The sequence below is a fragment of the Thunnus thynnus genome, chromosome 19 (assembly GCF_963924715.1).
Source record: "Thunnus thynnus chromosome 19, fThuThy2.1, whole genome shotgun sequence".
Taxonomy (NCBI): domain Eukaryota; kingdom Metazoa; phylum Chordata; class Actinopteri; order Scombriformes; family Scombridae; genus Thunnus; species Thunnus thynnus.
This window is the reverse complement of record NC_089535.1, coordinates 23,007,966-23,031,720: the sequence shown is the minus strand read 5'-3', so window position 1 is coordinate 23,031,720 and position 23,755 is coordinate 23,007,966. Positions and strand designations below refer to the sequence as shown.

General features: G+C 39.2%; 1 protein-coding gene across 6 annotated transcripts in view; it reads right to left on the bottom strand.

Annotated features, from left to right (window-relative positions):
* The window catches only part of vav2 (vav 2 guanine nucleotide exchange factor), a 179,906-nt gene that overhangs the window by 25,074 nt on the left and 131,077 nt on the right, over positions 1 to 23,755 (bottom strand). For all 6 annotated transcript variants that reach the window (XM_067573821.1, XM_067573823.1, XM_067573822.1 and 3 more), the window contains exons 4-8: positions 14,568 to 14,636; positions 6,973 to 7,078; positions 4,970 to 5,068; positions 3,843 to 3,911; positions 2,920 to 3,020 (exon numbers count right to left, since the gene is read on the bottom strand). In XM_067573821.1, the coding sequence (XP_067429922.1) occupies positions 2,920 to 3,020; positions 3,843 to 3,911; positions 4,970 to 5,068; positions 6,973 to 7,078; positions 14,568 to 14,636 (444 nt within the window). The remainder of the gene's footprint in view (positions 1 to 2,919; positions 3,021 to 3,842; positions 3,912 to 4,969; positions 5,069 to 6,972; positions 7,079 to 14,567; positions 14,637 to 23,755) is intronic.

Sequence of the window (23,755 nt, the reverse complement as noted above, 5' to 3'; positions counted from 1 at the left end):
AGCTCAAAATTGAAAAAGAAGTTCTCTGCAAATAGAGAGTACAAGGAAAAGAAGGAATAATACATCATCCTCTGAACAGCAAAGTTATTTGAGCGGAGTTGTTTTCCTTTGGGTTGTAAAGTTTGCTGGTGCTGTAAAAAACTTGCTATTTATATTCTTTTCAGTGCCGGTGATATCGCCCTGCTGTGCTGGCCTCTTTCATAATGAGGATGCTGTCGTGCATGTTATTTCACGGAAAATGCAATTTTGAGTAACTGCGCCCTGGGCCTTCACCCCCACCTTCGCTGAGCCCTGTGAGCCGAGCCAGGCGACTGAGGAAATCTCCCTACAAACAAGAAGTGACAGGCTGTGGAGCCAGCTAATATTCTCTGACACATGGCATTGGGACCCCCTCACCTCCACTCAGCATATCCAACAAACAGCAAATGGAGGAGAACATAGAGCAAAGACCTCCAATAAAGAGCCTCATAGTGCGGTCATGATTAGGCACTGCGAGGATATAGGGCAGCCAGATTACTCGGGAAATGAGTTGGGGAATGTCGCAAATGAGGATATCAACACAAGGGTACTTAGATGCCCATTTAGTTTATCGAGCTTCCTCTGAGCGCACTTTCCCATTCAGCCCCGTTCTTGCTTTTTAAAAATTGAGAAGTAGTTGAGATAAAGCAGTGACATTTTCAGTGTGGCATTCATTTCAATGACAAATAGGGAAAAGGGCTTTTCATCTTTTGCGCCGACGTGAGGAAAAAAAAGATACAAGCACATTGTTGTAAAGGTCACTGGGACTTACAAGCATAGATAACCAAATTAATTATGCCAAGCCAGGTCCTCAGGAAAATCGCCAAGAAGCCTGATGAGAGCTGTGCTGTGAGAGTCCAAATCCCCTGGTCACTGTTGTTTATCGCCACAGAGAGAAAAGACACCGGAGTGCCTCATAATGAGGCAGGAGCACATGTCAATCACACGCAGAGAGTCAACGCCTGTGACGCACAGAATCTGCAAATCTAATGACTTGTTTTCTTAAAATAAACCTGCGTCGCATTCTGGAGAATGTCACTGAAGGTAAATATGAACAATGTCATCAGGCGATTTGTTTATGAATAGAAGGTAAATGTTCGATTTTTCTGTCAAGAGATAGAAGATTGTCTAGACAGATAGAAGGTACGCTTGATCTCAGGCTGTTTTTCATGGTTTGTGTTAGTCTCCTTAGTTCCAATTAAGGGAAATATTAATACTACAGCTTGATATTTATGATATGATATTTAACACAACAGCATGCTTCCAACTTTGTGGCAACAGTTTACTGCACAAAGCCAGGTCTATGTTCAACAATCACGTACAAGTGTAATGTTCAGTTGTCCACATACTTTAGGCCATATAGCGTATAGAGAAAGACAGACAAAGAGAAAATGACCCTCTTCCAGACCAACAAAAAAAAAGACTCAACAGGGATAAAATCAAAAGTAGATACCAGCTATATAACTGATGGAACTATAGAAACTAGTGTTCCTGCTGAAATTGGTTACTCCTCTCCCTATGCTCCCTCTGAGCTTTCATGTAACATCAACAACCTCCCAATGCTTTGCAGGGACCTTTGGCTGAGCTGGACCTTATCTGGGATTGCGTGCAAGTGAAGATTTCCAACCACTGCTCAATCAGATCAGGGAGGAAGGAGATACAGTATGAGTGTGTGCATGCGTGTGTGAGATAGAGGGAGAGAGTATGTGCCTGCCTCTGTCTATTAGAAGGAAGGAAGTCTCTCGTGTCACACTAACTTTGTGTTACATGGCCCTCTAGGCTTAAGGATGCGATGAGGCTATTACCTATGCAAACTGACGTTGCCCAAAGAAATACTGTGACTGTCTATTTCAGGTTGGAAGGGGGAAAGAAAACATAAAGTGTGCGAGGATCATTGTGCAGAGATATATAATATGCACTTATGTACATAATATGTAATATGCATGCAAGAATAGGCACACACACGCAGTGCAGTGTGTGACTCACTCTTGCAGTAATATAATTCGAGTGTCATACTCATGGCTGTGTATGGAATCATGACCAGGGCCAGAACCTATCATCACTATCATTATCATTACCTATGAAGCAGCTACACTCAGCACAGCAGGGAGGCAAATCACTGCTCCCCTCAGGGATGCAAATTATCCACACATTGCTCAGCAGCTGGGCAAAAGATCCATCTGATCCAAACCCTGTTCGCTGTAATCCCCACACTGCAGAAATCTTTCTCTCATCAAGTCATTTCTGTCTTTAATTAAAACCTTATTTTCCGAAACTAAGTGAAACAACCTGCCAGTGCAGTGAGAATATTTTATCTCGTTTCCAATAAAATCTACTTGTTTCAAGAGTTTTGGATCTTGAACAGATAAGACAGGTGGCTGCACTAGAAAAAAAACCCCAAAAAACCTCAATTTGGGAGATACTTGAAACCAGTTGATTTGCATTAGAAACAGACAATAATATTCTGACTGCACTTGGTTTTGTTTTTGTTTTAAGAATTTAAAACTTAGAATGAATATTTCACAACGCAGACTGCCTTTCACACACTGAAGGAAATCCACATTATTGGAGATTCTGAGCTAGTAACAACAAATGTGACAAAAAGTATATAGTGTTTACCAGAACAAGGATATGCAACCTTGAGTGGACTTACTTTCATCTTTTTGGCTAAGAATTGATTACCTGCTCTCTCAGCTTTTTCCTCTACCATGTTTGGTTTTAATTGACTTATTCTTTGAGGACTAATCCCATTAATCCTCTGACTGATCAGTGGAAGCTGCGACTTGATGCAGCCTCCTGCTACCTCTCAACTATAAGTGGATTTTGACACTCTTTGTACATTACCTAAAAAAGCAAAGCAGGCACATGTGCAACACCGCATACAAAACTCAGGTTACTAACCTTTCTTTGAAGTCGAGGAAGATCTTTCCCAGCCCACTTCCTCCACTGACCATGTTCAGGTCGATGGCTCGCAGGAGGGCAAAATGGACTCTGATGACATCCTGAGTGAAGAGAATTTATCAATTCTAATCTTTATTCCTTCCTTTATACACAGTTACATACATAGATAGATCTAAACATTCTGTATTTAGTTATTTCCTAGAATGTACAGTACATTAGGTGTGCGACAATACATGTATTCATCCCAAATAATTTGATATTCCTTATGATTCAAATAATTACTCTTTAGTTAGTCTAATATAATCTATCTTCAGTCTAGGTACTGACATGTTTAGAAGCTTGTTGGTGTAACGGTTGTTCTCTGCTAATTCCTGCTAATTTAGTTAGCAACATCAGTATGTCAAACATAAATGAATAGCTGACAAACTACAGGTTCCTCTACCAATGGTGTTGTGAGCAGCCCCTTGCCACAGTTTCAGACAGTGTCGTAGGAGTATGTTTGTAGATATACAAACATATTTGTACAGAACACTGGATTCCAGCATATCTTACGCAATATTTAATTATTAGTGTTTGTTTTCTTGCAAAGAAACTACTGACCAAATGCAAGTTGTACAGCAAGAATTATTGCCCATGAGCCACTGTTAAGTGTTGAAGTTTTTTTAAAAAGAATGAAAAGAAATGGAATCTTTTGGAAATGGAAATGGAAAGTTTTCCATTACTGGGGTGAAAACACTGAACCATGACACAAACATTTCAGTGCATATCAAACTGTGAATTTTGCATACCATTACACCCCTAATATACATGCAACATATCCTGTCATTCAGTCAACCATCCATGAAAATATTGAATTATTCACTTGGTGTGCAACACATCCATGCTGTATAGACATCATTTTCTTTGCTTGAGCAATTACTCACCTCAAGGTTGACAAAGATAGCTTCCATGTCCTGTGGACTCAAGACTTGCTTCAAAGGGATCATGTAATTCTTTAAGAGAAACAAGAGACAAATCAGTGAAAATGTGTATATTAAGATTGAAGAGCAACAAGTTTCCTCTTAAAAATAAATACTGCAACACAGAGTTGCCATTTTTTTATGTCAAAAAAGTATTGATAACATGGCATAAAGCTCTGGCTGATCTGTGAGACTTTAAAAGCAGCAACCAAGGAAATCAATATCAGGCTACACTGTAAAAGATGGATGTAACATATTGTTGTTCAGGGTGTGTGAAGTTATTTAATTCTAGGCTATAACTGTGTCTCTGACATAAATACATTCTGTACAGCTGTTATGTATGCTGCACTTACGCTTACAGAAGAAAAAGCTGCCTATTCTTTCTCTAACATTTTATGGTTGTCACATACCATCACCATAATAATAACAAATAAATCAACTAAGAAGCAATGAGGAGATGACAGGCTTTATTAACCCCAACTCAATTAAGCTCAATGACTCCTCTGATCATAAGAAGGTTGTTTATTCTCATTTAGTCTTGTGTCGATCTGATGCTGGAAACACAGACTACACATTTAGTTTAATGAAATTAGCAGAGTGGATGATTTGTGACACTTCATCAAATTGCAAATGAAATCTGTCAACATAGAAAGTGATGTGTTAGCAGCAGTGATCCCAATAATGGTCCATTATCACACTGTGAGAGCTGGTATGTGATTTTATGTTTCCTTAAGCGCGCAGAAGTTGCTGTTTTACAGGGAGGCACTTTGAGTCAGAAAAGTACGTGTGTGTCCATATATGACTTTGCTCTCTGTGATGTGCGTGTGTCTATACTTTAAGCCCCAGGGATCAGTATCTCCAGTGAGGGCCAAGCCAATAATAACTGTATCGATCAGCTCCTGTGACATTTGTGCTCTCCAATGAATCTGCCAATAGTTGACATTTCCATGCTGTGACCCAACCTGAGGGCCTCAGACACCAACAAAGAAGTGACAAAAGGAAACTGTCACATAGCATACTGGTGTCAGGATAAAAAAATAAATAAAAATCCACATACAACTGCATACATACACATATATAAACACACTCACCTTCTCAATGTCTTCTAAAGTCTTGTAGTACTTGGCCTCAGTCTCCTGAATTTCCACTAAGCAGCAATTTCTCTTGTCATCTTCTGTCATACCCATCTTCTATAGTGAGGATAGAAAATATACTGAGTCAGAATAATCTAACTGCATGATGATTAATTATCTCCAGTTTTTAGTATGAACATATAATTGCATAAAAGGAATTGCATGATATTTATATAAAAATGGAATTCAATTTAGTGCTGGTGTTCCATTCAGTATCTAAATTTGTGTCAAATTGCAGACGCAATGTGACACCTCTGGTTGGGAATTAGGATCATACCAGATGTTTTTCATGTTTCAGTCAATTTACTGCAAGTTATATATATTACACTTCAACATTTTGCAAAGCGGGCTGCTTTGTTCTAATTCTTTATTTATTTATGCTACCATAACAGACAGAAATTGATTCCTATTCATCTCAAAACAGTATGAAAATCTGTTAGCATACTCTTGAAAATTGCTTCAGTTGTGTAATCGGTGCATGACAGACTTTTCCGGTCGATTTACACTTAAACTGCATCAATGTAAAAAATAATGTAATATGGAGTCCAGTTGCTGGTATGGCTTCAATAAAGTGAGGTGGTGATGATATTGAATTGGGGGAGAAAGGGAAGCATATGAGCTAGTGAGCTTTGTTGTGTGTCTTTTGCTTGTGTGGACTGAATGGCTGACCAAGGCATACTGTATGCATGTATACTGTGTGTAGATGAATCAAGGGTTGTTACGAGCCATGCGAGCAGGCACACTATAAGGGAGGGGGGATGGCGAAATGATAAAAAACATATTTACATAAAGCCTTTCTCATGAGACCTGATGTCTGAGCAGGCCTCTGCATGCGTATACATACTGTATACATGCTGATTCTTTGAAAAAACAATACACTGTAATGTATATTGTACAATACAGCAAGGGAGTCACCCAAATGACCATGGTTTCTATACAGATCTTCTTTGCTGAGGCAGTGATATGGGCAGCCTGACTGGGGAATAAGTAACTAAGCCATATGGAACAGATTTGGCTGTTGATAATCAGTGTTGATAATGCAAAATCTGGGGATAACAATGTAGAAATGCAAGTCCAGTCCAGGTCTCAATCCACCATGTGAGAAACCAATCAGAATCAAAGCTAATGGGATAATAGTTATTTGTCTTGATGTGGCATCGAGTGGTCATCCCTGACGTCAGTTAACATTGCAGTCACCAGCTGTAGTCACAGGCGTCTCCCGTGGGCACTGAGTCAAACTTTGCACCAGATGGAGTCTCCTCGGCCCCAGTGCACGGGTCACTAATCTAACTGGCAGGTCATTCTCTCGGGATGCTATGAGTTTTGTTTGAAAATGAAGTGGTGGAGGAAGTTAGCTGACAGGGTAGGGTGAGTCACAAGCACAGCAGCACTCACCTGCATGTATCTGATCTGCAGCATGAGAAAAGTAAAGCAGTGCAAGTCAGAAGTCAAATGAATCACCAGTTATGAAGGAAACATCTATGTGAGTTTAGCGATATGATGTCATGCAAATACAACGGCCCCAGAGAAATGGAAATGCACATTACTGTAATAATAAAGTGAAGTTAAAGTAAGCTAAAAGTTAGTGGACGTGTATGTTTCCTTTTGTTAGAACTTTTTGCTCATGATATCCTTTGTGGTAGTTTAGAATAGATTTTGATGTAATTATAGATTTTCAATTTGCATGTAAAAAATAAAATGAAATGTTGTCTAAATGACACCTGGTAGAGGTATGCAGGAAAATGAAATCATGCAGAAACAAAAGTGCTGCACATTATCACTACCAAATTTATTGAAAACGTAATTCTTTCATCATACAGTAGACCTTCACCAGGCATTAGATTCACAATATGGAACAAATCAAATCGAATCACAAACACCTGAGACCTTTAGATCATAAGTTATACATACAAAACATCTCTAATGATAAAACGGCAGAGATTGTGACACAATGTTCTCACCATGGGTTGTCGTACTTCCACCTTAATGATGTCTTCATAGATGTCATCCCCGTCGTCCTCACACGGCACACAGTCATAGATGTCATCCTCACCCAAGTCATGCTCACTAGGGAAAAAAACACACACACACACGCACACACACACACAATGTGTTAGATGAACAGCTTTATCAAAACACAACCTTAACTCAAAGGATGAATACTCTGCTTAGAAAAGCACATTATGTCCACTTTAAACTGCTCTGACAGCTGAAAGGTACTGAGCAGTCAAACCAATATGAGCTCAGTATGTTTCATGAGCTCTGCCTGAAGAGTGATAGTGGTGTTCCAGGCAAGGGGACACAGTATCCGACGTTCACAAACCTCTACTGAGTTGCGTTATTAAGTGGCACTTTCCTTTAATATATTTATGTGGCACTGGCACCCGGCTAGCTAACTGACCTTTAATTAGACAAGCAGCCAGCAGGGCACAGACACTGTGGAGTGTCTTCTGGGAAAGACGCCTCTGCAGGAATATGCAGAGCAATGGCAATTGGGCACATAGTGATGTAGTTAAAAAAACAAGGGTGTGTTAAGTCACCAAAAAGGAAATAAATGATTATATACTGTGAATAAATAAAGGTGGCAGGAGTTGCGTGATAAATAATGGAAAACCAGGGCTCAAGCTTGGCAACTGCCTGCTTGTTTAAACACAATCCCATTCAACTTCCTTGTATTGAGGTGGAGGAAGAAATCGCATATCTCAAAAAATTCTGAGCAAACACAGACAACGTTATCTGCATGGTTAGATTCCTCTAGGGGTGTAACAATTTGGGTGAACTGACCCTTTCGATTTTTGGATAAAAAATATCCCAGCTTTGCATTAGGTGCATGTCTAGACAGATAATCCATCGTGTGCTTTGTATCCTTTAGGACATACCACAAGGGGTAAGAAGAAAATTATGTTTTTCTGTAACTCTGGGAAATAAATGAATGGATGCCATAAATAAGTAAAGATTGTACCGTTAGAGTGGCCAATCTCTACTGCCTGCACCTGCTCAGAAAAGGACAGCCAGGGGTTCAAGATGGGCAAGTATCTGCCCTGCTTAAATGTCCTTGAGCCTGAGAGCGGTCAAATGAAAAGAGGATTTTTTTTTTCCCTTGGATGAATAGTGCCTCATCCAAATATATCTGTATTTGATCTCCAGCACACAGTGTTTGAGTATTCTTGAGGAACATACTTCACCCTTCATACCTTACCAAATGAGGGCCATAACCTGGCTGTTCTTGCACCAACCCAGCAGAAAAATGAATTTCATTTTAAGACCCCAAAAATGGGGTATTTTGTAAGGATTTTATACAATTTATTCATCATCTAACAAAATGGCAACTAGATTTATAAGTCTAAAAAAAAAAAACAGAAGTTGTTTTAAATTTTCTCCTCTGTGACGTGACTACATATGACCTTCTACGTTTACCATCATGGCTAAAATATTTCTCCTTTCACTGTCTGTGTGAATAGGGGATAAAAAAAATGAGAGAAGACAGAACTGCCCTCAATCAAATATTCAGCTTTGTCGTCATGCTCGTGCGGGGGTTGTTTGAAGTTTTAATTGAGGTGGATTGGTTCACTCTCAGCAATGTGCTTCCTCTTCCTTCATCAAGAGAAGTGGATGATGTTGAATACTGAGAAGGCAGTGTGTGGGAAGACAACGGTCAGCCGACATTGTCCCATCAGTGTCTTTTCTCTGAACTCTGAGACTAGAGTAGACTCCGAAGAGACTTGATGTGTCACATATGGCAGGGAAGTTTGCGGAAAGCAGATGTTGTACTTCATTCTCCTCCAATTCCTCAGTGACAGTATTATAAGAGAGAGGTCTAGTGCAGCGATATGAATATGACTTATGGAGATATCTTGGAGGAGCAGCATCTCCAGGGAGAGCATGGAGGACAGTCTGAGTAAGGTCTTTTTTATGTAGTAGTAAATAGTACGAGAATAGAAGTATATAAAGGAAAAAAAAGAAAAAAAGAAAAAATGTACTTTAGTACTGGGTTGTTTTTTATTTGTAGCCAGCAACCAGTCCTTTGGCCAAAACATTTTATGGTGGTTTTCAACATCTATATCTATTGATCCTGACTTGTACTGGCATTAGTGATTGCGTGATGTGGTATTTGACTCAAGGGAAAATTTCCTGTTGATTAGTAATGACATTTATGCCCCATCCTCTTTCCCTGTTGGTGATTTTGTCAGTGTCTTTGGTCCAATCAGTCAATCCCAGAAATTTGAACAAGATTTGTAATGCTTTTCATCAGTGACTACTGATTGATCGCTACATTACACCGATGTGGTAGCATTCAAACCCCTTCCCCTTATAGTGGCCTTTATTTTTGATTGTCTCTCTTTACTAATCCCCAAGACACAGTAATGTGAGGTTTGCTTGTGTCTTTTGAGCCCTAAGGTGCATTGTGCAAAGCCTGATTTTACATTTTAGACAACTGGATGTTGATTATGTCCTTTTCCTAATTGTCTGCTTTTCTTCGGATGCATTGTCTACATTGATTTTTCCAATATTGTATAGACAAAAGCAATGTTTTGTTAGCATCAGGAGAGAGTTTGTTATTGCACTTTTAACTCTACTGATGCAAAACCTGTATTGACATAATTGAGGGTCAGTTGTCAAAGAAATCAGTATTCTAATTACTGTGTATCGCCATTCACTTTTCCTGATTGTTTTAGAGTCTCCAAATTCTGAAAAAACCTTATAATTGCTAATTGCTAATGTCACAAATGAACTTCTTAACTGATTGTCTGTGTTCACTGGCAATATGTATTGATCCTGAAGTCAAATAGCTATAATGAACCCTGTACAAATAACTTAATCAGCAACCTGTAAACTTAATCTACATATTGTAGTGGGTTTTATAGAACCAAAAAGGTTCCTGCTAATGAAAAAGAAATTTTTTTTCAAATGGTCACGGGCCTTTTTAGTTTATCCTGAATGTGGTCATATGGTAATAAAGTTCAATTTTAAAAAGGTGACTTCATACCTTACCAAGCTATTGACTGTTCATGTCAACCTGCCCAAGGGATTAATGGAGCAAAATAAACTGCAAGAGTGACACAAAAGGCTTGTGACAAAGGGCTTGCTAATGAAAAATAACATGCTTTTATTCAAATGGTTCAAGGGCCTTGTTAGCTTGAGGTGTGTGTGTGTGTGTATGTGCTGCTGTGTCTCTATCTTTGTGAGGACAAATTTGAGCTTCTTGACAGTGAGGACATTTTGGCTGCTCCTGATTTCTTGAAGTTTTAGGATGGGTAGAATGGGATTCAGGTTAGGGTTATCTTTATCTTCTATTCTATTTTATTTTATTTCATTTTTGTACTTTTAATTGCCTCATTTTACTTTATATTGTTACCATTTGTAGATTTTTATCTTGATTTACTCTTGTTAAGAACCTTGTAACTTTGTTTTGAAGGTTGCTGTACAGTACAAAGAAAATATTATAATTATTATCATCATCACTGACGATGATGATTTGAATTACAGTTTAGGAAATACATTGTGTGTGTGTGTGTGAGTGTGTGTGTGTGTGTGTGTGTGTGTTCGTGTGATTAGAGAAACACTGTGAAAAGATAAGGAAATATTTCTTTGCCAATGTAGTAAAACTGTGGACTTTAGTGGACATAAATAAACAATTCAAATGCATTTAAGTGTGTTTAGGTGTGTGCTTGTGCATGTGTATGCATCTCAATGCATCAGTGAGATAGAGAGTGGGAGTAGAGTCCTGAGGACTCATGAATTAGGTCTAGTTTTCTGTCTGATTACACAGTGAAGGGCCACAGGGTGTCAAGAAGGTTTGCACGCAATGAGCCCAGTAGCCTCTACTCCAAGGCCTCAATGACATAGAGTTACTTTAGTGCGGAGGAGGGACAGAGTGTGACTCACTATATCAGAGCTACTGAGAATATGTCCCCAAAGGCTTGGCTGCCTTACAGGTGTCTATTAAAATAATATTATGTCTTTTTAATACTGGAGGTTGTTTTTTGTTAGGGTGGTGATATACTGTGTGGGGAGCTCCTACATCAGCCCCTGACGGCATGGTAATCACAACACTAAAACAAAAACAGTATTCATAGAGCCTTATCTGCAGTGAGGCTAATAATGAGAAGGTGAAGTTAGTGCTAGGGGAAAGGTCATGGGGTCATGAAAATTTAAAAAAGGTTTATCTACTTGGGCGCATGAATGTGACCAGCACATTTTACAGCATCATATTCTTACAACTGGTATGTACATTTGAAAGTTCTGGTCTAATGGTGGCACTAAAGGGAAATGTTAAGGTGATGCCATAGTCCAACAAAATGATATTGCCATCCTACAGAGCCATTGTTACAGGTTAATGTACAAACGAAACAAAAATGCTACCTGCACAAACTGGCCATCTCTGTTTCCTTAATATTTTATCCTGAGTGTGGTCAAATGGTAATGACGTTTAATTTAACGGGTGACTTCTTACCTTGCAACAGATAATACCTACAGTGAGCTCCATCCATTTCCAAGCTATTGACTTTTCATGTCAACTTGCCCAAGGGATTAATGGAGCAAAATAAACTGCAAAAGAGTGACACAAAGGGCTTGTGACACTGTTTGCTTAGGAATGGAAATCTATGTGTGCCTTTGACAGAGGAAAAAGTCCCTTGGCAACTGTGCCCGATCCACCCCCATTTCATGCTTTGTCAACTCCAGGATGGAGTCATTCCAGACAGGGAGGACTGTGAGTTAAGCAATGTGAAGACTTGACATCACAGAGCCAGAGGGAGGAAGCACAGCCCAGGTTTACCACATTAACCCTGGGGACCTCAATTAGGTAGAGGCTTGCCTCCACCTGACTCAGACACTCACTGTAAACAGATATGGTCAGGCAGAATGCAACCTGGATACAAATACACACTTATCATAGAATCTCCATGCCATTTATTTATAGTGTTGATTTCCAGGTGAGCTCATACTGACAGCCCAAAGCTTGAATCCATCTCACTTTACATGAATTCTTCTGACATGATGTTGTAAATATGGAAATCACCCAGCAAGGTAAGTGACCTCTACTAAACCTCTAAAATGATACACAGCCAACCATAAACATTCTCTCACATACTTTAGTCCCAGCTCTTTGCCTGCAGCAACTTTGACAAAAAAATATCTATTAAATAAGTTATATCTTGAAATACTGTCTTTAGATTCATGAGGACTTAACTTCCAGCTGTCCTCAGGTGCCTCTCAGGTCCACCAGTTTAAATGTTTTGGTGGCTCCAGACTAAATTGAAATGTCGATCGATCTTTTGCTGCTGGAACAGTCTTCCATTTAGTGTCTGGTCTGCCAGCATGCTCCCTGTTTTTAAGTCTCACCTCAAAATCCATTTTTATAGATTGCTTTCCATAGCAGTTAGTAACCTCTGTCGTCTTGCCACCAGACTTAATGATGCCATTTTATTGATCTTTGTTGTTTACTTTAATATTGCTGTTTTACTCTTCCATACAGCTTTATTTTTCCACACTTAACATTATTGGTGTAAGTATTTCTGTTTTATTTCTTACAGCTGTTTTTTTTATGACATATGTTCTGTCTTTGTATTATTTTCTTCCTCCTGGATTCTCTTGAAAAGAACTTCATCAATAAAAATGACTATTATTTCTGTGGGAATATCCTCATTCTCCTCTCCCTCACTCTTACAGTTCAGTCATGCACTCATCGTAAATCATGCGTGCATCAATATTTCAGGCTAATTAATTAGTCTTTGAGAGCAGGGTCATTGCTAGTGTGGCCTGTGTGCTAAGTGTGTCTAACTGTATTAGGTGCAGGACCTGCTGATGAATCAATTATGTGTCTGTCCATTGATGAAACAGAATGCATACGCATCTTTGTAAAAGGTCAAGATCAGCCAACCTGCAGAGCAGCATGATTAATTCAATACGACCCAGCCCCCTGTACCTACAGGTTACACAAGAAGCATCATGTAACAACACCCTTGACCAGTCCAGAAAAACAGATCAACTCAAGCTTGAGGCTTGTTGAAGCTGCTGCCATAGTTACAGGGGCCGAAACCCATTAGAGGACAGAGGATAATTTGCAGGTTGGAGGTTTGAGGCTAATTAAAGACATAACCACCGGCTATATAAGTAATACACTATATTTATCAGGTTACAAAACATTAATTTCATGCTCACGGCAACTTTCTTTACTGGTGAGCTCAAGGATACCATGCACCCGATATAACCATTGGATCTTTCACTAGCAATTTACAAATTTAAGTAACCTCTACTCTTTCATGCAGAATATAAAGATTTCATACCACTATCCAACAGGGTAATAAAATCTGTAACTCAACATGTTTTTAGCATCTCCTCTGCTCTCACTCTCCATTCAGAATCACTTTTTGTGCAAGATTGAGTTATGTTTTCAAGGTAAAGGGCCGTGTTCCAAGATTGCAGGGCTGTATGTTGAGTTAAGCTGCACTCTAATCCAGCATTAGCCTGCTTGGCTGGCGTTCCTCTCCTCTAGCAAGAGCACATTCCTCATCCCCTAAAGAACGTCACAATCACGTATTCAGCGGGCCTATATCTATAGCTCGCACGCTCTCCTTTCTATCTCCCTCTCCTCTCCCTCTATCTTTCGGTGATGAATGACACCCATCTCAGAGCGGTTAACTAATTATTCTCCATTAATCTGAGTCGAGCGGCTGCTGTCACCGCTGGAGCCGCTACCGACAGCGAGACCCTGCGACTCTCTTTCACACCCAGCGAAACCCACCCACCCACATATCACACACCAAACCAAGCAGCCAGCCACTCAGGCAGGCAGCGAGGCAGTCAGGCCAGAAGCCAGAGCAGTGATGGTGTCACCATGGCAACGGGCAGAGTGACAGAGGACTCTGTGCTTATGTAATTAGGCAATTAGAGGAAATTGGAAGAAGTGACAATCACAGTTCACTTTGAAAACATCACAAGGCATGTGATATGTAGACAGAGGTAGAGATCGGTGTGTTTTTATGTATTCACAAGTTCATCTGTATTTATTTTTACTATAAAAACACACCTCACTTCAGTGGACTCTGGCTGATCTTCAGGATTATCAGCAGATATTTTGCATTTATACCCAGTAAAAATAAAAGCCTCTCCTGAGCTGTTCAGGATAGGACTCCATTTATTGTAAAATGCTGTCAGTGTTCTTCTGCAGCAGGAAACAATAACTTGCTAGTTTGCTAGAACATAAAATCCAGGTGAAAATATGTTTAAAGCTATCCAAGGTGCTTTAAAAAAAATGAAAATAATCTGTCTTGATTATGTGTCTGTTTACACAGTCACATAGTGGAGACTCATCATCAATCTGGGGACCAAAAGCTGGTCCCCACAAGGTAAACCATTAAGTTCAGGATTTGGATCAGGATTTCGCTGAGCATTAGGGTGAAGTTTAGGTTAAGGTTAGGGTTGTTATGATTAAGGTTAGGGGAGGTATCCAGAAAATGAATAGAAGTCAATCCAATGTCCCCTTAGGTGACGAAAACAAGTTTCTGTGTGTGTGTGTGTGTGTGTGTGTGTTTGCTGTGGATTGCATACTTACTCTGCCAGCTCCTCAAGGCTCCGGTACACATCATCCTCATTCAGAGCTGTGTCCTCTGATGGAAAGGGCCTAGTTCACACACACAGAAAAACACACAGAATGAGAAAAGGTACAAAATACTTTATCAAAACAGAACGCAGTGTCCCAAGTAGAAAAATAACCAGTTGGAAACTGCGTCTTCTATCTGTCAGGTTGTCACTCTTCACTCCATCACTTCAGGAGCACAACAGCAGGACGCATCCAACAGAGGACCCCATCAGTCACAAACAACATTGTCAAGACACATCAGCTCACTGCTGCTGACTGATAAAAAACCTGGCATCTTCCCATAGCCAACTTTCTGAGGAATGCAGGAAGGAAAACAGCCTTTTTTCAGCTGGATAGCCAGGTGTCTTATAAATCCTTATAGGGATTTCAGGCCGCTTGCATGGACCCTCAGGGACAATGTGAAGCAATATAAAGTACCTAAAATGAGTCAACAGCAAACATGACCCTCTCTGCATTTCTATAGACTCTTTGTCATGTAGTACAGTTTCGAGGCACACAGCCAACAACAATAATGTAGATAAAAGCATTGGTGTTAGCCCATCGTACAATCATCAAGGTGATTCATCAAGATCCTCTTCTTAAATTTCTCATTCCCACCCACGCGGCGACAGCAAACACAATACTCTCAGGAAGTGGCAGAGCATAAAAATGGATGACTAATCAATTAGCTCATTAAACTGGGTGGATTTATTTCTAATCTTTTTAAAGATATCTGATTTCTACAAACATTACTCTGAAGTGCGTAATTAGGTCTCGATTGGCAAACCATGTTTGCAATGTGTGTTTTTTTTTTTTGTTTTCCACAAGAGCTGATTGCTACAAATTACAGCCTATTAGCTTAATGCTGTATATAATTCAAGGCCATTAAAATCAGTGAGGTCACGGTCAGCACTAATTATCAATGGCACTAATGTTATTGAGATGGAAATAGTCTGTATCATTAAAATGAATCCTGAGTGTCTCTTATATACAGTTCTTCTAAGCTGTCAGGATGGTAAAATGTTTTATATACTGTACTTTAAAAAAAAAAAAACACTTTAGGATTGAAACATGTATTTTAAAAATGTATTGTACATTACCAGGTGTCAAAGTCACCAAATGCCTCACGACTACAATATTTTTCAGTTTAAGGAGTTTGTTGTTTATTTTTTAGTCTTACAGCATAGCGCTGTTACCATTCTCTCCTCAAGCAATAAATCCCACACAAAGCAGCAGCCAGCAGTGGTTTCTGCTACAGTAAACAGCCCTAGGTTGACCTTGACTCCCTCTGTATAATGTAACTACTGAACACATGATTTGTTTTCCTACTGTCAAAAAGCCACCAAACACGCTCACACACACACATACACACATACAGTCCACCATTACTCAAGAAAGAGATGGAGAGCAATGTGAGAGAGGGCGGTATGGGAGTGAAGGTTTCAGGTTCACTGGGGCTGCGAGATGCAAGCTGCACCTACGTGTTCGACTAGTAATCACCTACAACACAGCAACTGCAATTCTACTGAGAATACTGTGATCATTAGTTTGATACATTGTTTGATATAGTTTTGATATAGTTTGATATATTTCAATGCAGTGGAATTTATACTTTAAAACAGTATCAATAACCTTGAAGGAGCATTAAGTAAAGTTTCGGACTTTAATCAGGCTTTATCAATGGCTGGTAGAAATAACAACACACAGCCACACCCTACAAACATATTTATGATCAAAGATGATATATAATTTACAGTATTAGTTCATAATTGTATAGTAATTGTATTGATGTTGTTGATATTTACAGTATTAGTATAGTATTAACCCCTGATACATACTTAGTACCCCTTCAAGGTTGGTTGTACATAAGGGAGACAAACAAGGAGTATAAACTGTGATAAAAACACTATTTAGCCTCTGTTCACCAGAGTTGTCACCACAGTAGACAAAGCAGTTACATTTTGGGAATCTTCAGTATGTTCAGAATGAAAAATAAGCTAATTTGTTCAACCAGCTGAACTACCCATTGTGCAAAAAAGGAACATAATACATTGAAAGTGTTCTGTTCAATAACAAATCCCTGTGCAGCTCAGGCAGCCTGAGTTGACATATGCAAGAAATTAGTAGAAAATGTATCTCTTGATCAATGATTCTTATATTCACACACTGCATTTTTAATGGGGTACTACAATAATTTGGTATTGCACTTCCATAAAAATGTGGCACTTGCAAGAGACAGAATATAAGAAGGTCAATATTGAAGCAGCTGAGATATCCTGACTTTTAGTCCATAGTATGGGTCAAGCTCCTTCAACACTGGATCCTACAATCCCCATAATGCAACTCAATGGCATCTTTTGTAAGACCCACCCTGTCTGGTAAATGTCCAAATCTCTTAAACTCCTCACCTCCTATTTGCAATCCAGCCATGTTTTTTTTATAAATGTTAATTATCAAAATTGAATGTAAGATGACCCTGATGACATGACTATGACATCATTGGGGGTTATTTTCTCTGACTTTAAAAAGCTCCCTTCAGAGCCACTTAATTATCATAACAACATTAATCATCATTATACTGTTTTCACCTGCATTGTAGTCCGTAGTAACAAACTAGACTAAATGTCTTGAAGTTTTTATCTGTCATTTATCTTTTTTTATTATGTTTATTGACTATTTTCATTTTTTCATTGTTTTTATGTGAAGCACTGCTGCCGTTTGTCCTTTGTTGTTCTGCGTGAGGATTCCTGAGGAAAGGTTCTGTGTGTCTGAAGTTTGTCTTTATCTGAATTGAGATCGTAAGAACAGAGAGTGTACAGATAAACAGTAAAGTCCTACCAGAAAATCTTTAAAATGTATTCAACTTAAGTGATATAAATAAACTAATGAATACATTTTATGAACAATATGTGCAAGTGATTGTTAGTCTTGATATGAATGAATGGATTTTCCCAAGTGTGAAAGCTCATGAAACACAAAGAAAGGAATGAAGAAAGAGAAAAACAATGAGTGTCTTTGAGTGTTTGTTGTATAGGACTGTGAAGTGAGCTGAGAGACGCAATGAATAGTTCAATGTCAGAGACCAGATGTTCAAAGCTCTCATAAAAGCTCTCTACTCTCTGTTAGCACTTAGCTTTGAAATCCTTTGACTGTCTTTCATCCCGAGATATGATCTGATCAATGAGACACTTTGTGATACCGTATCTTCATAAAGAGCCAACAGCAGTGACCTGTTAGCGGCTAAAGGGCAAAAATCACGCTATTAAGTGAAAGTTATAATGTGAGAGTAGAAAGGCAATAAAAACAGTAGTTTATCTTATCATTTAAGTTGAGTAGATGTGCAGGAATTGTGTGTTGCGTCATGCTGTGTGTATCTGTGTGACATTAGCAATTAGCCTTTGTGTAATTAAAGCTGTGGTCACATGAAAGTGGATGTCAGCCATCAGGTTAATGAATACTCAGCTAGATAGCCAAAGGTCAGCTCATCACCCTCAGGCACACATACGATCATGCAAAGAATCCTGCAAACTCAGCCTCTATACAGTGTTCTCTGATTAATTTACTTCATTAATTTCTCCATGTTTAAGTGGTGTAACGTCATTAGAACCCCTGTATTTTCAAGCTTATCAGAAGTATTGTTATTATGAAATAATAATACAAAAACTGCCTTGTCTAGCTCACTGTTATGAGCAGAAGCCCAGCACAGAAGGTGCTTCCTCCAGAGTGTAATAACACACCCACATCTGATGGCCCCCTCCAATGAAATGTGCATTATATTATAAGTTATTAATGGAGTCCCGCAGGGCAAAATTTAATTACATAGTAGTTTGTGGAGATATGTGCTCGTATATATCACCGCTGTGTTGTTTTGCGGTGCCAAGCATGTCCGGTGCTGCCGTTTTCATTTCTCTTAAATGGTACAACCAGGTGTAATTAGACTTTGTTTATAATTTCATCAGAACTCCTCTGATAACCCATCTCTTAGTTATTCAATACCGCTCTATTGTCCGTCCTGGAGGCGTGTGTCTTCATGCTGTTCAGGTCTATACACTAAACCAGAGCGGATGTTTTAGCACTTTATAAAGGTTTTTTGTAAATAATCAGTTGTCTATTCAGGAAATGGTGTTTGTTTATCTTGCACACAGTCCCTCCTGATTTGACGTATTCAAGTGTTTGTTTGCTAGTTTGTCACTTTTGTCTGAGTACAACTGATTCTTTTAGGTAAAAGGAAGTGAATATTGCTTTCACTTTTGGTTTGGATGTGGTCCTGAGATTTGTCAACTACATCAGTGTTCAGCAGGTAGATTTACACTTTATGGCAAAATCTCTCAGATTAAATCTAAGTGGGAAGAGTTTGCGTTAATAGCAACTTCATTTTCTTCAACTTCATTTTTTGATGTACCCTGTTGAAAACTAGTTGTGTTGCTTTTTCCATTTTTCATTTCTTTTTTTAATCTTTCCTCTCCCTTTGTCTTTTCATTCTTTTATTCATTTATCTGTTTATCTCTCTCCATTTCTGTGGAGCTATAATATGTTTTTTGTGTTTTATTGGTTTAACTGTGCATCTCTTGATGGATAATGCTTTATTTTTTAAATGTTTTCAATTTACTAGTAATTTGTAATTTGGTATTAATTATACAGAACACAAAGAAAGTCTTTAACTGGTAAACTTCCAGTTATTTATTCCGATGAACCGCATTAACCTAAAGAGTCTTTTAGTCAATGCACAACATGTCAGCTGAACATGTAAAAATCTAAAATTAACAATCTACAGGCAAGCATAAAATTCAACATACAGTATATAGAGAATAAAGGTTCAAATCATTGAATAATGAATGAGTATTGGATTTGGACTGAGTACTTGGATTTTAATTGAACATTTCTCTCTAGGAAAATACTATTTTCCTTATAATATATATCAAATTAGAAACAGGGAGGTCATTCAAAGAAATGTATGGGAAATTATTAGAAAACCATGGGCCCATAAAATTACCTGCTTTTTCTTCAAACAACCTCTCTTTCCTTCCTTACAGCCATGCCCCTTCTCAATTATTTCCATCATATCAGTAAACCATGAACTGCATGCGATCATGTCTAATTTCTTCTTCACTGTCTCTAAAGCTAATACTGGTGTGAAGGGAATTGTTGGCACATGTGTGCTGGACAAAGTCGCAGTGATTCAATCCCATTGATCAGCTATCGTCACGCAGCAGAACAACAGTGTCGTCGTTAGCTGTGAACGCAGCTCAAATGGTCAGCATTGGAGGCAGTTTCATGTCCCAGGACACGGCTTTGTTTCTGCAGGGGTCGATAAATCGTTGGAGCTCAAGCAAGCTAGTGCACTTTGCCACTTATTGTACCATGCTTGTCTATAAATCTTCCCGTTCCTCCTTTAAATCTGTCCCTGCAGTTTCATTTCAAAGCTGCTCTCGCTTGGAGAGGCTGTGTGTGTGTGTGCACAAAGTAACATCTTTGCATGTCTGAGTGATTTTCACAACATTTACGTGCAAAATTAGCACATGCGATGCGTTCAAACGGCATAAGTGAAAGATGAGGGGTGGATGTGCAATGTGATAACTGCATACTGATGTGTGTGATGTTATTCAGCAGCGTGAGAGGGAAGAGCTGTGCCTAAAGTGGCTGCTCGGGATGAGGGAACGGGGGGGAGGCAAGAAAAGTGAGAAAGGAGAGATCAGGCGATGATTCTTGACACTGTGCCTGTTATTATTTCTTCTTTATCTTTATTACATACAAGACCGTAAGCTGGTTCTATCCGCATCTCCTACTATTTCAGTGATTTTTTATATAGGTCTGGTGTTGTGCTGTTTGACAACAGCTTTCACAGTTGGAGAAACAACATGATCCAATCAGGGCTTTGTAGGTGGGATTAAGAATGGGGCCATCATCCTCATGTGCCAGATCAACAAAAATAGATACATCCATGAAAAATAGCTGAGGTCTCCTGATCCCCTGAGCCACAACACACACTCAAACATCAGGGATCGGTGATGAACTAGGACACTGAAGCGCAGCTGGGTTGAAGGTGGAGGAGTGGGGTTAGCTGAGGACAATTAAGATAAGCAGTGGGAAGGGGTGTTGAATAACAGGACAGGAGGATGACACAGCTATGCTTATACTGTAGATAAGCTGTGAGAACACACAAGGTCAGCTCCCAGGACACACAGGGAGTTGGGAACATCAGGTCTTGACACAATGAGGGTGCAACTCAGAATTAAATAAAACAAAAATTCAGAGCAATAATCACTAAAATTCTTGTCTCAACACTTGTCCTTTGCGGCCTTAAATTTAACTGACATCCGACTGTAGCATCTTTTTAGGAGAACATTAAAATAACACACTGTCTCCTGTAAATCCACATATACTTTTCTGGATTTATTCTCCCTAAATCACATAGACTAAGGCATGTTTCTTCAGCCTTGAATGGTGTCTGCAAAGCTTCCTATTAAGCTCCACCAATCAGACGGCTCGCAGGGATTCCCCAAAGAAACTGTTGTAAGCCACCCAGATCTTGATACATCTATTCCTGTGATCAATTCAGTTAGCGGATGATGGCCTGAATAACGGCCATACTCATTAAATATATGGCTTTTGTTGTGTAGCTGGACTACAAGAAAACACTATAGTTGAGATTTCAGATAATCACTGAAACTGTAAAACTTTAAAATTCAAGCTGACTTAGCATGAGCATGTTGTCACAACACAATAAGCAGAAGACAGCCTTCATGTAAATGAGTCTACTGTATGTCCAGTCTATGTCTGTTGAATCTGCAGAGGGGCATGCAAATGTGTGTCATGTGTGCCAAAATAAGGCCCTCATTTCCAAATAGGGCTGTCATACTGACACAGTGACAGAGACGTGAACTATCGAGGCCTCAGTACGGTGAACACACATCCAAGACGAGATCAATGGGTTTCAACAGAATGTCGATGGACATGCCTGTGGCACAGTTACCCAGACATTTAACACAGTGAGGAACTCTCTGGTCATTTCAAAGCTCAATGGATGAGACTATGGGGTAATTGTCTGGGTATTGAGACCTCCAACATGAAGCTAAAGCTGGAAAAGATCTTTTCAATTTCCCTTATCCAGTATCTTCTTGTCTATTAGCTTCTTAAAGGGACATCTCACTATTTTTACACAATATGTTCAGTTTATTTGTCTCGGCCTCTGCTGCTTCGATTGGCCACGTTTTAGTGCAATATTAAATCTCTGGAGTATCCCTTTATGGTGTACAGAGACATATAAACCACCCTGTGCAATATAATATATATGTTATGTACAGTATATATCTTGGTTGTGATTGGCCAGTGAGCCCAGTCCCGTAATGCGCATGCAGCACGCTCTCATGCACACCCTGACTGACAGGCACACAGAGAGGGCCAGTAAAGAGACAGACAGGACCAATAAAAACTTTATGGATTTTTTGATAGTCCGCTGGCCCACCAATGCAGCAGCCCACCAAGATTTGTCCCATTATGCCTGATGGCCAATATATTATTTCTCTCTCTCTTCTTCTCTCTCTCCTTTTTTTTGTCTGATTTTACATTTGTAAATATTTATTTCATACTCTAATTGGAACTAGAGCTTGAAGAAGCCAAATTTCACTGCCTTCAACGTTGCCACTGCGTTGCTGTGCAACGACAATAAGAATCTTGAATTCCATTCAAACACAGCTGAATTCAAAGCAAATCAGGTACTTGATGGGATTTGTTGGTTGTTCCTAAAAACAAAATGACCACAAAATTATCAAAACATGGGGTGACCCTTTTTTTTAGTAGTTTGAATGTCTTCTTTTCCCTAATTTCTTTTGGGTAAAGAATATTGAAGCACAACTGAGTGAAGGTGAAGCTCACCTTTTTCCTCTACTACTGGGTCTGAGCCTTCACTAGAGCCACTTCTATTATTATGTCTTCATAGAAGACCTTGAAGGTTTGCTGTTTCATAATTCACTTCAGAAATCACATGTCATGAGTGCCAAATTCAACATTTGTAACATTTGATTGGTCCAGGTGGTGAAAGCAAGCAAAATCTAAGAGAAAAAAAAAATCTGAGAATTCAAAGAAAATGCAATCTTATGTTAGACTTCACTATGGTATGTGTTTGAATGAGTTATAGCTGTTGTCAGGCCTGTACACAGTTGACATGGGCTCTGAAGCGAGACAGAGGAGGTCTGTCAGGTCCTTGGACCTATGAATGCAGCTGACCTTGCCTTAAGCACAGTTACAGAAGCGGGTGAGAATACCCTTTAAAAAAGGCCATTCAGGGTCAGTGAACATCCATGTTGTGTAAGTGCTCTGTTTAATAGCAGCACCTTGTCAGATCATACTGGACATGGCCTTGGACCTCATCAAGCATCTGTCATATATCCCTCTGCATATCTGCACATCCCATTGTTCGAAGCTCCTGTGAGTGTTGTTTTAGATATTGACACACACATCTGCACTACTGCTGATACCACTGAGAATCAACACCTAACTCTGCAGCTCAGTGTTTTCATCCGCCATTCTGTATGTTTAACTCTTTACAGCTCTCTCAGGGCAACTGAAAGATAACAGCCCTGCACAACATGACAGTGAGTTGAAGTAAACAAGTGAACATCCAGCAAGCTAAGAGAGCCAGATGTTTTTTGTAGCAAGTTGAAGGAAACAGCTTAATGGTGAGTGAATAATAAATTTACAGAAGACAACTTTTGTCCGAAAAAGCATAACAGACAAAGGTAGATACTGTACATTTCTTGTTCTGTTTTATTTTAAGCTTTTCTAGACATTTAAGTATTACTGATTATCTATGACTAACTATCAAGATAATAATGTATGGAAACATCATTTTAGCCAAGGTAATTATAATGGAATTATGCAACTCCCACGATGACCCGTCCCCTTCAGAGAGTGTAGTTCAGTGTACCATTTAATAACCTTAATCAATGTTTTCTTGTTAATGCAAGGAGCTAAATTTGACCTTACTTAATAAAGCCATACTTTATTGATCCTCATGAGGCAGATATGTTTTCAATTGTTTCCCTGCAAAGGAGGTTAAGAGGTCAAGGAATTCAGAGTTTTGCTCAAGGGCCCTTCAGTAGTTAGGTGCTTGTCCTTCAGTTGAAGGTTGTATCTTAGGAAACTAGACTTGTAATATTCCT